Source organism: Dunckerocampus dactyliophorus, chromosome 19, assembly GCF_027744805.1.
Source record: "Dunckerocampus dactyliophorus isolate RoL2022-P2 chromosome 19, RoL_Ddac_1.1, whole genome shotgun sequence".
NCBI lineage: Eukaryota > Metazoa > Chordata > Actinopteri > Syngnathiformes > Syngnathidae > Dunckerocampus > Dunckerocampus dactyliophorus.
This window is the reverse complement of record NC_072837.1, coordinates 3,485,604-3,499,282: the sequence shown is the minus strand read 5'-3', so window position 1 is coordinate 3,499,282 and position 13,679 is coordinate 3,485,604. Positions and strand designations below refer to the sequence as shown.

At 41.8% G+C, this 13,679-nt stretch overlaps 1 protein-coding gene across 2 annotated transcripts in view; it reads right to left on the bottom strand.

Moving 5' to 3' along the window:
• Nucleotides 1–3,748: 3,748 nt before the first annotated feature.
• Nucleotides 3,749–13,679, bottom strand: part of rps6kc1 (ribosomal protein S6 kinase polypeptide 1) — a 30,681-nt gene continuing 20,750 nt past the window's right edge. The window contains exons 15-16 of one of the 2 annotated variants that reach the window (XM_054762088.1): nt 11,382–11,477; nt 3,749–9,516 (exon numbers count right to left, since the gene is read on the bottom strand). In XM_054762088.1, coding sequence (XP_054618063.1) covers nt 9,415–9,516; nt 11,382–11,477 — 198 coding nt within the window. In that variant the 3' untranslated portion in view covers nt 3,749–9,414. Of the gene's footprint in view, nt 9,517–9,558; nt 9,876–11,381; nt 11,478–13,679 lie in introns of those variants that run through there. The other variant, XM_054762087.1, reaches the window with a different exon arrangement.

Sequence of the window (13,679 nt, the reverse complement as noted above, 5' to 3'; positions counted from 1 at the left end):
GACTCGGATCGATTGTTAGTCAAAAAATATGCATATTTAAGCAAATTTTACGTATTTTTGGCCTAAATTGGGCATTTTCAAGCATAAAAGTGGTTAAATAAACTTAAATCCCAATATAAGGTATGCAGAAGACACATTGAAAAACACGTCATACATAGTATTCTGGACTGGTCACTCGGTCTCAGTGATGTTACATTATGTTACACTCATGAGATGATAGCCAATGCAGTAGGTTTGTGTGTCGATCGCGAACGAATTGGCTCTTCCTCGTCTTTTTTTCTGTTAAAGGCGAATGTCATTGGTCAAGATGTGCGGCGGTGTCTCGGTGCACACACTGAGCGGGGGAGGGGCGGGGTTAAACACACGCTGTGGTGCTCTTAGAGCATAAATTTGCATGATGAAATCTGACCTATTTTGACTTGGGTCTTAGTTTTCGTATTTCATTTGTAACATTCAAGATTCAAGATTCAAGAGAGTTTCCGCCACCTCTCTTCTGTATGATGTTTCAACACCACCAGTGATCAGTCCGATGACTGTAGTGTCATCTGCAAATTTAATGATGCCGGTGTTGTTCATAACATTCGGATATATTTTCATAGCTGTTCATTGAGGTTTAAATAAAGCTCATCATGCATTTTTTACATTAGTAAGTCATTTTACACAATACACTTCATTTGGTAATAAATTAATTTAAGACGACAACAAAAATCTGAGGAGCCACTTGGGAGCTGAAAGAGCCAGCTCTTTTTGGTGAGCTGAGCCAAAGGAACCAACTCTCTAAAAATTGAAATTTCCATCACTACAATGCAGGAAGTACAAAACCAGAAGTAAACAACGAATAACAACATGGAACTCTCCCAATGCTAACATGCGCACGTCTACATGATGTCTTATTTTCTATTATTTTGTCTCCTGGATTGGGTAATACGAGTGTAAAGGTGATTATTTCATGCCTAGAGGGCTCTAATAATGTTAAAACTCGTATTTAGAAGGTCGTAAAGAGGTTTTCTATCCTCTAACTACAGAAATATTCCATTTATAAATTGGGACTCCTATGTAGGTAAAAAAAATTCACTTATCACGGTCGAGTCTGCAACCAATTAACCGCGATAAATGAGGGATTACTGTAAATGATTATAATATCCTTCACCTCAGCTTTCTGAGTTTCAGCACGAAAAATACCTACAACAGCTACCACAAGGAAATTTTGTAATTTTGTAATTTTACAAGGGAAAAAAATGGACAATTTGTACAAGAACAATGTATTTTCTTGGAAAAGGGAAAGGCGGCTTGGACTGCTTTTGAAGCACTGATGACCACTGGTCAACATTAGCATTTCATAAATAAACAAGTCATGTTGTCTTTTCTTTGGGACTCCTCTGCACTACTCTGGAAGACAAGGCACGTCTGTGGTTTGCTTGGAAACAGTCTCCTCTGTGCCCCGCTAAAGGCTGGCGAGGCCTGCAGCATCTGTTTGACTGCAGGCCATGCCATAAGGTGCCAGGACTCCAAGGATCCTTCCTCGCACTCCCTCAAGATCAGGACCTCCCTTTCAACCCCTCGTCCTCACTCTCTGCCTTGAAAACAGACCATTAAAGTCCTATCACAGTTCTGTGGGCGTCCTCTGTGTCGTTCCTCTGCTACCCTGGAGCATCCAAGTTGCCTCCGCACCTGGTTCTCCTAATTCCCCAATCCCCCCTCCACCATCATCACCATCACTTCCGTCTAATAACTGTCAAAATGTATGAGATGTCAACTAATCACGCCTGCCTTCCTTCCTCTGAACCCTTTGCCCTCTGCTGTGTGCCCCCCGCCCCCAAGGGAGAGTGGGATGTTGTCTGGCTGCGACACGAGCACAATCTTGTGTGTGTGTGTGTGTGTGTGTGTGTGCAGGAACAGGATAGCCAGGAAGACCAGCGCCTCCAAGGAACAGACAGATTAGCGGCTGGCTTCTTTGCTCCCAGCGCGACATTCCCGGGAAGGTCTCCTAAACAGGCGTCACATTCCCCTCCGGGCGGCCGGCGGCTAAGCAGACGAGCGGTTGAGAAAGGGAACCGATGGCACTCCCCATTTCCACCTCTGTCTTTCTTTCGGAGAGACAGTGTGGGACCACTGAGCTCCAACGCAATCGGTTCATCAATTAGTTTAAAAAGAAGTCTTCCCTTGGAAAAAAACAAAAAATATAAACAGGGTGTAGAGATTTATACATTCAAAACCAGAAGGTGGCGCCAAACCATTTCACCAACCAGAGCTTTTCTTCCCGTCACTCACACACACCAGCAACCTGGCGAAAGAGACCCACCGGAAAAGATCTGCCAGATGTTATTCCACCTATATTTTTTTTTTAAAAAAAAGGTCCTTTTGTCTTATATCAGTGGCGTCCAAACATTTTCCAGCAAGGGCCACATGGTGAAAAAAGAAAGGCTGTAACGGCCACTAGGATATTTTGTAATAAAATATGTTAAGACGTTATATACAGTATATATTTTGAGAAAAAACTGCATCTCAGTTTTGCGATATAGATGAAAAATGATATTATTAGTATCAAACTCACTAGTTTGTCCCAATTTTTTTTGCTTTTTCCAAATATTTCAACAGTCTTTGTAAAAAAAATCTTCATTTTCTTCTCATAATATTATGACTTTGTTCCCATACTTGGACTTTATTCCTGTAACTTTTCCCCAACCTAATTTTGCAAAAAATGACAACTTTATTTTGTTTTTCGTAATATTCTGACTTTTAAAAAAAGAATATAAAATGTACTTTTTCTTTGACATTTCAACTCTATGCTATGAATAACATTATTTTAATATTTTATTCTTATTATTTTTATTATTATTTATTCTCGTGACTTTTTCCTTAATATGTTGACGTTATACTTGTAAAATTACAGCTGTTTTTTTAAGTTGCATATATTTCAAGAAAAAAACTGCTGAGGCCTCCACAAGGGTACCGGGGTAGGAGCACAGAAAGGCCCAGAAGGGGACACACACTCATGGGGGAGGGCGGCCTTATGACAGAGGCAGTTCTGCGGCTAACAAGCGGGAGCCACAGAAGGTGCACGCAGCCGAGCGTGAGCAAAGCGTTGAGACAGCACGGCTCCGCAGAGACGAGCGCGGAGCTAATGCCGCGTTAGCGGGCCGCTGACGGCGTGCCTGGGTGCCGGCGCGCCGCCCTTCCACATGGATCACGGAGGCCCACAGTGCAACAAAAGGAGACACCTCAGGTCTCGGGGGGAGGTATTACTAGTGACACGTCTTTTGGCCACCGGTTGGGACTCCTTTACCATCTGAGCCTCTCCGTATCATGACTCACACGTTGCCACGTGGGTGGTTTAAAAGGCAAAGGGGTGGAAATAGGATGTGGCGGGGAAGGTGAGGTAGAACAACGCTCAGAGCAGGAAAAATAACGGGCACTTCCAGTTGAGGTACACGGAGGCCCTTTACGCAACAAGGCACCTTGGGTAATTGAACTTGAAGGGAGCGGAGAGCTCCCAGAGTTAGCAGGCATTTATGGGATGTTTAGTCTCACCACATCCCTGGAGACGGGAGCTTCTCTCTTCGATGAACTACACTCGACTACGCTGAGAGGGCACCCTGGAGATGAACTGTATGACAACATGCAAACAATTTGTCTTATCCCATCTCGCCTATTAAAAATTTGAGGTCAAATTTCTGGTTTTGAAGCAGTCAAGTCCCCACTTGGAGGGCCTACTGTATGTGCTTTCTGTTCAATACTGCATTGTCTTAATAGGACAGAAAGCAGAGTAGTACTGTAGTCCTTTTATACTGTTCACCTGTACCTGTTCATGCTGCTGTGTAGGGTGTGTGTGTGTGTGTAGTGTAGCAAGGTTGGGTGTGTGTGTGTGTAGGGGGGATAATGAAGAGGCATTGTGTCTCTTCATAATGACATCATGGCTCTGACAGAAGCTGGAGAAGATGCCCGGGGTCTCCAAGCGGAACTTTTCAGCTTGGCGCAAGTGTGTGTGTGTGTGTGCGTGTGCGTGTGCGTGTGTGTGTCCCTCCCTGGGCTACAGGAGTCCTCCTGGGCTTTGTGTGCTAAAGTCAAAGCGTCAAAGACAAAAACAAAACTTGACCACAAGCAATATGAAACAGAGGGCAGGCCATTTGGCTGCTGCCTATGTGGAAAAGTATGTGTGTGTGTGAGACTGCAAGAGAGACCCGGGTGGGAAAAGACAACAGGGAGAGAACGGGAGGAGAGTGATCCAGGAAGTTAGAGAAGGGGGGGTCAGGGGTCAACTCGGCCTGCGGGGCCCGGGGTGACACTTTCAGGGCTGACAATGAGAAGCCCGTGTGGGGTGGGAGTCCTTGGCGTGTCCTCTTAATCTTGCCTCTGAGCAGACGGACCCTTCCCTGCGGCAAAAACACTTGCACAAATAACACATGCACCTTGGCTCAGCATGTCCTCTACTTAAGAGACAATTATCAACACAATAGCAGCACCCTTACACTTAAATTCATGGGAAGAAAAATCATACCTGACGATCTTAAAGTGTTACATTTCGAGGTAGATAACGTCAAATTGAATAAATAAACGCCACACTCAAATAAATGCCTCATTTTGCCAGTGGGCGACTGTAACTATCTTTACTTTTATCGTGATAGAGCAATTCATACGCTCCCAAGCCCCCGTCACACTAAGCACGAACCAAGCAGAACCAGCCGCAATGAAAAAGTTTCAAAATTCGCACCACATTTGAGAGAGGATTTGAAATTCATAAGCTTGGCTCCTTTTTCCTTGGCAGCATGTCGTGATGTGACTTGGCGACTCGTCAATGGTGAGTAACTTTCAGCGGGCTTCTTGGGTTTCAGCACCTTTGCACTGCCCACGCTGGCGGCCGCTGGTGGCGTTACCTTGGCTCCTTTTTTCTTGCCGTATGAAGTGATGTCAATAAGGTGACGCTTCAAACATTTGTTTGGGGAAAGTGATAATATTACGGGAATAAAGTCAAAATATGGGAATAACATCATAATTATGAGTCATAACTACAAGTTTAAATACTTGGAAAATTCAAAAATAAAATAGCAAAAATGGAGAAAAAATACCAAACACCGAAGTTCGTACTAATGTGCTTTTTCACCTGTATCACAAAGCCGCGATGCAGTTTTTTCTTGAAATATTTATAACTTCTTAGCATACTAAATATCAAAGTGGCTCTTGCATCTTTTGATTTTTCACTCTGGAAAAAGTTTGGACACCCCTGGCTTAATGTGTCCTTTACTCAATAGATAATTGTTATCAACACCAAATAGTGGTACATTATCGCACTTGCACATGCTCATCAAAAGACTTCATGATGAAATAAAATGTGTTGAACTGGGAGAGCAGGTCACACCGAAACACACCGAAAATAGATAAGTTCTCATACATGCTTTGCTCCAACTAATCATCATCAAACTGAATAAACACCACACCTCCAATGAACTATCTGCTTTTTTGAAGGCAGGTTTAAAGAAAAAAAGGAGCATCCCAGAGCAAAAGCTGCTAAAGATTTGAACAGCTTTCCCCCTCTAAGCGAAATAAATCACAACCAACCAAATAAATCAAAACATTAGACACGGCTCAGTGTCAATCAAAATGAGTGGTGCTATCCATGTAAAGGCAGAATTCTTGTATTGTCATTATTAGATTGAGCAGGTGGACCTAAAGTCGTGACCTGTAGCTTCTGAAGCCTAACACACAGCATCAAACACACTGCTAGTGTGAGCACACCAGAGACACGTCTCACGTAAGATTGACAGCCTTCTCCTCAGCACCGAAGTGAACCTCTCACCCTGAGAGCGAGTGTAATGAGAGACAGGGTCTTATGACGAGACTAATCAGCACAGACTCTTGACCCTGGTGCCAATGAGGTGGACACAAGGGAAGGCAACCCGGCACCGCTTAACAACTTCCCTGACCTGTGTGTGTGTCTGTGTGTGTGAGTGTGTGTCTGTGTGTGTGACTGTGTGTCATTTCAGGTGACGGGAACAAGGCAGGGAGAGAGGGTTCATGTTCAGTTCATCGAGTCTACTACATGCATTTGTAGACTCCCAAGATATTTAGAATACAATCAGCACCATAAAGCCGCTAACTCATCTCATGACAAAAGTGTTGTCTTTACACAGACAATTCTTATTCTTAATATTATGATTACCTTATTTTCCAGCATGTATTAATCAATGCTCAGGTAAGGATGTTGCAAAGCACAAATGGTGGCCTTTTTCCCCAACACTTCTTAGTTCAGCAGCAAGTAATAAGGGCAAATTAAGTCATTTTATGCTAATGAAGGTCTTTTACTAGGTATAATACAATGACCCCTTTCCATGTGGTTGTGTATTTTTACCCTGCACTATAAGAAGCAGACAAAAAAAATGTAGAAATATATAATATTCATCTGGCTTTAATCTCTGGAGATGGGGTAGAATTAAAAAAGACTGGCTTCTTCCTACACTGAAAAAAATCTGGAGTAACATTTACTTAAAAAAAAAGATCATTAACTTTTTCAACATAGACAATCTAAGTAAACATTGCGAGGGCCATTCTCGGTGTAAACTATACACAGTGTCATCATACAAAGAACGCTAAAATCATCACACAGCAACTTAACACTCAAAGGAAAGCTAGTAAATATGCAAGACAAGTACCGATATGTGTTTAAAATAACAAACAGCAGCTATTTTAACTTTCACCCATGGCCAACGGCAGCCATGAGTGCCCAGCAGCCATGCCTGGTGGGCACTCATATGTCACCATATGAACTTTGTAGTAGATTTTAATTGGTATTCTCAAAATGTGCTCCTACTGATCCTACTTAAGTAAATGTTACTAAAGTATCATTATTCATATGTACATAACAAAACAATATACAAAATTTACTACCAAATACTAAGTAAACATTAATATTACAAAGACTTTTAAAATAAATACATGAACCACGGTTTTCTCACATGGTTTACATTTATAACTAAAGGAACATTTACTGTGACAAAAAAACTTTTTGTCTTTTTTTCCAGTGCACTCCTTTTCGTACATGTTGAATGAGGAGCAGCAGAGATAAAGAATAAACAGATTTATATTATATTATTAATTGAAGCAAATGAGTTCTGAACAACCTACCATGGAGTGACACCCAAAATGACCCCCTCCCAGTTTGCATCTGTGCATGCATGAGAATTCAGTGTGCATGGTTGCCATGGCGCCAGCTCACGTTACTGTCACAGTGACACTGACAGGGACTCCTTGCCGGTACACCTTGGTCGCTCGCATTCACTCAGCATGCGGCTAAAAAGGAAGTGATACTTGACACGTCCATCAGGTGTGTTCGTTTATTGTTCGTACTGCTATAGGAAGAAGTAAGTGTTGTAGGTAAACATGTAATAAAGTGCATCTGCACATGACACCGTCACTGGAATGTTCACTATAAAGTTCAGTCATTAAGAGTGTTTGTTAATGGATGTTGCATGTTTAAAGGGATATTTACATCACAAAAAGTACAGTTTCTTATAGTAATAAAAAAAACAGAGCTGGTTTCCAAAAACATGGCATCATTTGTTGTAAGTTTCTGGACATTATCATCATAAACTCCTGTTCAAAATTTTAAGACCAGCTGTACAATTGCAAGAATTTACATTTTGCACTGTTGCATCTTAAGGAGGTTCTCAGTAGAGCTTCAAAATGCAAAGATAAGAAATGGTAGTGAGTTTAAGTTTAAGATCATAGTTCAAACCCCCCCGAAATCCCCCTAAAATAGAATTAAAATGTTCAAAAAAAGACTCAGTAATGAGTAGCTGTGCCATTCTTATTAATCACCTTAAAAAATGGAAGATGGCTTCTTGGAAGGCATCCTTCCACCGTCTGGAACTGATGTCCATTTTTGTAAACTTCCCTTGTCACCCATCCCCAAATATTCACTATTGAATTTAGATCAGGGGAACACGTAGGACGGTCCAAGAGAGTGAGCTTATTCCTCTGGAAGAAGTCCTTCGTCCGGTGTACATTGTGAACTGCAGCGTTGTCCTGTTGAAAAACTCAGCCATTACAACACAGACGAGGGCCTTCAGTCATGAGGGATGCCCCCTGCAACATCTACACATAGCCAGCTGCCATTTGACACCCCTGCACAACCTGAAGCTCCATTGTTCCGTTGAAGGAAAAAGCACCCCAGATCATGATGTGGCCCACTCCACTGCATCTCAGGTGGGATCTCCTTGTCATGCCAGTAACGTTGGAAGGTTACATGTTTTCTCATCAGAGAATAAAACTTTCTTCCACCTGTCAATGTCCCATGTTTGGTGCTCTTGTGCAAATTCCAAACGGGCAATTTTGTGGTGTTGATAGAAGACGTTTATGGTTCTGAAAAATCTTCTATCGCAGATGCTGTCTGATGGTTATTGCGCTGCACTCGGCACCAGCAACAACCTTTATTTGGGTCGGTGATCGTCCCGTGTCTTGACGGACAGCCAATCGGATAATTTTTGAATTTTTTTTTAGGTCTACCACTTGATTTTTTTGTTCCACAACGCTCAGGATCTTTGAAGACGTTTCCAATGACTGTCTTACTGCGTCCAACCTCAGCAGCAATGGCGCGCTGCAAGAGGCCTTGCTTATGCAGCTCAACAATCTGACCGCATTCAAAGACAGAAAGCTTTTTTGCTTTTGCCATCGAGAGATCATGACAGTGTGAATACCTGACAGAAAATGACATTTTTGCATTTTTGCCAAGATGTTGGCTTTTAAAGGCTGTGGTCTTAAACTTTTGTTCAGCTGATGAACAGCCTGATTCATTTTAATGCTTGTTTGCAATAAATTGCTTACTCATTGCTCATGCATTTTGAAGCCCTACTTAGAACATCCTTAAGATTCAACAGTGCAAAATGTACATTCTTCTGGTCTTAAAATTTTGATTAGGAGTGTATATTCACCCCACATTGCTTGATCTCACATTTCATTTTGCATAGTGAACCCCTGATAGTGGGCAGTAAACAGCAGTGGGCATTTAGAGTAGGGCATCATCCTGTCTAGTTGTTTAATCTCTCTGGATGCAGCTGGCAGAGTCTCCAGCCAACCTCTTAAGAAATGATAGTGTTTCAGGACTAAATGATGCATACTGGACATGTCGTCCCACGTGGCCTCTTCATCTTGTATCATTGCTGCTTATAGCAACTCTATGAGGAGTATAAAACTAACAAGGATGGAGTGGATCACCAGTCAAGCATTTACTGTAGAAATGATTGCACTATACATAATAAGTGCTCCCTGCACCAACGAAGTGACACAGCAAACCCTCTGAGGAACATTTACAAGGTCAAGGTGTACCACTGCAGTTTGGCAAAAAGTGGATTCCCTCAGTTTCTACCTGGTTACATGACTGTGACAGCCAGCTTTCCCAGCATGCATCTCTGGGAGCAGCGTCTACTTGGGCCAGTCCACTTTGGCAAAGAAGGGGTGCGATTTGATGTCGTCCACACCGGCCACTCCTGCGCCCAGCCTTTCTGTGGGGTTGTACTGCAGCAACTGATAAAGAACACAGCAAGGCCTGAACATTAATAATACAGTCGTCCCTCACAATACCACGTTTTTTCAAAAATGAATGAATAAATGATGGTTGTTTGGTGGTAGACTATGGTCTATTATTAGTCAAACATATTGAAATACAAGTGATATGTAGTATTCTGGTCACTAGTTGGCAGTAATGATGCAAAACATTGAGATATACCTTATATTACATTACCTTAACACTGCATGAAGCCATGAAGTCAACTGTGGCATGTCCAACATGAAAAAGTGGAAAAAAAGTTCTCCTTCCGTTTTTGGCTTCTTAAGTTTAGAAAAAATAAATTCGGGGCTAACTGGTTAGTGGCTGTCTCGAGTTCCTGCAGCATAAGAGTTACAATTTGGCGTAAACAATGAATAATAGGAGTGTAAAGGTGACTGTAGGGGTGTTACTTCATGTCTACAGGGCTCTTATAATGTTAACATCTGCATTTAGAAAGTCAGAAACAGGTTTGCTATGCTCTAACTACATAAATATTCTATTTATTAACCCTGAGTCCTATATCGCTGAAATTAATTTAACACGGTCAGGTCTGGAACCAATTAATCGCTATAAACGAGGGATGACTGTAATGAGATCCTACAATGACCACATATACTGTAGGTCAAAAATAACCAGAGGACATGGCTGACATGTCAATATGGTATACAATCACCAGGTACACCTGCATTACTGGTGAGCCATCATATTATATTTCTCAGTTCCAAAATAGTGGACTTTGCCACCAACAAACTTAACTCTATACTACTCCAAGCATCTAAGTCAGTGGTGGGCAAACTGTGGCCCGTGGGCCACATCAGGCCTGCCAAGCGTCTTAATCCGGCCCACCAGGCGTTTCCAACTTTTTTTTTAAACCTCTTAACATCTAAGCTGTAGCCGGCAACATGACTTGCACTGCTGCTGTGGCACGTCACGCACAATAACCTACCTACTGCAGCATGTGAGCGTAGAAATAAATGTCTACACACGATACCCATGACAAAATTACACCCATATATTCCCACCGCAAGGCATGCTAGGTAGCTTGTGGTACTCCCTCCCCCACCATTTCTTTTGCTTGAGTGTAAAATACTGTATGTTGCGGAGGTCATCAGGGAGGCAAACAAGGAGGGACGTTAACATACGCTTGATGTTTATGTTTTATCGTTGATGCTGTGGGGATACCCAGCATGCCTTGCGGGCACTTAAGCTACGAGTTATGTTTAGCACTTAGTTGTTGTTTATCACCCACGTAGTAGTAGTAGTAGTAGTAGTAGTAGTTGATTTATGTGATGACGTTTCCAAAATCAAAATTAAGCATTATTAGGTTTATATGCGCTTGTATTGTATTCAGTCCAAACTATGCGGACACAGATAATGTTTTGATCTGTGATTTCACAACTTTTCAGACTGTGACAGACGTTTACGGAGGGTGTTGTGGGTCAAAATAAAATAAATCTAAAGTCACATAAATATATAATTAAAGTATGAAACAATGTATTACATTCTCAATTGATGAATTAAAATGAGAAATATTTTAAATCATTATATTTATTTCATGATCAATCTATGTCTCATGGCCCTTTAAATTATTTAATGATGTTTTTTAATGAATAACTTATTTCTTGAAATGCAATAGCCTATTATTTCACAATGCTGTAGCACATCTTACTGATTTAAGCATCCTTAAAGGTGCCAATAAAAAACTTGTTCCTATTATGACAAATTAAATCCTTGACATTTAAGGGTAGTTATGATGAGGTAACATTTTATAAGGTATGTCATTTCTGTTACCATTTGTTGTGTGGTAAATGTGATACTGTGTAAGAGAACACGATCGGGTCACCTGTTCCAGTAATGATCTGGCCTCCTCCGACACCGATTCAGGGATGCTGAGAGCCGTGTGGTGGCCGATTCCTGCTGGGTGGCACTGGAGCAGCGACTGCGAGGAGAGATAACTATCAGTGCAAACAGAGAAAACATGACCCACCAGGGTGGAGGAGGAGGAGGCTGAGGGGAACCAACAGACAGCAGGGACACCCGCTGAGCCTCCATCGGAGTGGGAGCGCACGCACGGGAGGAGGCGAGAGCAACCTGAAACAACAATGATGACGGCAACCGCAAACATTTTTTGCTCATGTTGCTCTTTCTTGGAACTGTACGGAAAACATGAGCGTGGAAAGGTCAACTAGGAACGTTGTAAAGCCATTTTCAAACCACGTCACAGCCAAAAAAGTATCTCTAAGTGAGTGAAAGGGAGCACAAGACCTGTAAGTGCTCTCCAAAACTACGCAGTAAAGCCTTATTGTTAAAATAATTGACAATAATGGACATAATCACCATGTTGCAGCAGCACATCTTCCGACGCATGGAAAAAACGGAAAAAACACAAAACGGCAAAGCGGAGTGTGTATGTGCGTAATGGGGACCCAATGTGTGTTCCCCCCTTCCCCTCCCCATCAGCTGGATCTGTTGCCTCGCTCCCTCTCTCCTGATACGTGCTGCAGGAGTTCTGGCAGGGTTCCTGGCTGCAGTCAAGACTGCTCCAGGCAAGATCTTATCCTGCAAGGATCAAGAGACACTATTTGTGCTTTGTATGTGTATATATGTGTGTGTGTGTTTATCCTTGCCAGGACGGTACCCAGACGTAATCATCAAAAGAGACATCTGTGTGACTGACTTTGTTTTTTTCCCCAGGTAAGTGTGTGTGTGTGTGTGTGTGTGTGTGTGTGTATCACTCACAACACAATAACACTAACCTAACACCCCCCGACTCATGTTCGGGACATCGACTGGCAACGTTGATGGCTGATAAGAAAATATGCCCACCGGCAAGCAGTTAGACTCCATTTAAATTGAATAAACAATGAAAAATTGAAGGGGCCGATTTGCACATGCACTATTTGTGTGTGTGTGGGGTTTTTTGTTTTTTTGTTTTTTTTTTTGGGGGGGGGGGGGGTCGTCCACAGTGGAACCTCCAAAATCAAACACAATCTACCCCATGACACCGTTCAATGTCTGACTTGCTCTCACGTCTAATTTACTTATAGAAAATAATATAAATGTTTGAAGTAGCATTCTTAACTGCCATACAAGTGTAAAAATAAGCTAACTGCTGTGCATGAGGACTAAATACGGTCGGCCCTCGTTTATAGCGGTTAGTTGGTTCCAGACCCAACTGTGATAAATTCATTTCCGCGATACAGGATTCAATGTTAATAAATGGAATATTTTCGTAGTTAGTGCAAAGAAAACCTGTTTATGACTTTTTAAATGTTTTTTTTTAATGTTGTTAGAGCTCAAATGTATTTCTTCTAATCTTAAGAAACTGACAACTTACCACTTCCACACAGAATAGGAGAACGTTTTTTACTCTCTGTCATGTCGGACATGCCATGGCTGACTTCATGACTTCATGTAGTGTTAAGGTAATGTAAGGTAATGTTTAAATGTCTTATGTCATTACTGCCGCCTAGTGACCAGAATACAACATATCACTTCTATTTCAATATGTTTTGACTAATAATAGACCAACGTCTACGCAGCAATCATGAGTTAATTTCTGAAAAACTGTGATACGGCGAGGGAGCGATAATCGAACCGCGATATTGCGAGGGACGACTGTACAACTAAAATACAATACGATGACATGACTTTTAACATTCTTGACTGTCATGCAAGAGAAAAAGCTACAGGTGCAGGATAAATATAAGGAATTATGACATCATTGTGATAAATCCGAAAACATTAGATAACCAATACTTTTTTAAGAAAAAGCTCACTCCAACGAGGCGAGACTGTTTAGTAATTTTTTAGTAATGGAAGTGGTGCCACCGAACCAAGTTTCATTGTAATTGTGTGCAATGACAATAAACATCTATCTATGTATTTGGTTGACAAAAGGACAAATCACAGGTACAGTTCCACCATTCTACCTCAGTGAGCTACCTTTTTGCATGTTATCCAGGAGAAACTCCTTCCAAATGCAGCAAAAAATTGGCAGGGAAGTCAGAGGAGAAGAAAAGAAAGCGGAAGAAAAAAACAAACAAACAAATGCAGCCCTACGGAGGACTCAGGCAGCAAAGTTAAATCAAAAGATGCGGCAATAGTTGAAATCACAAGTGTGGACGCACTTTGACTTTTA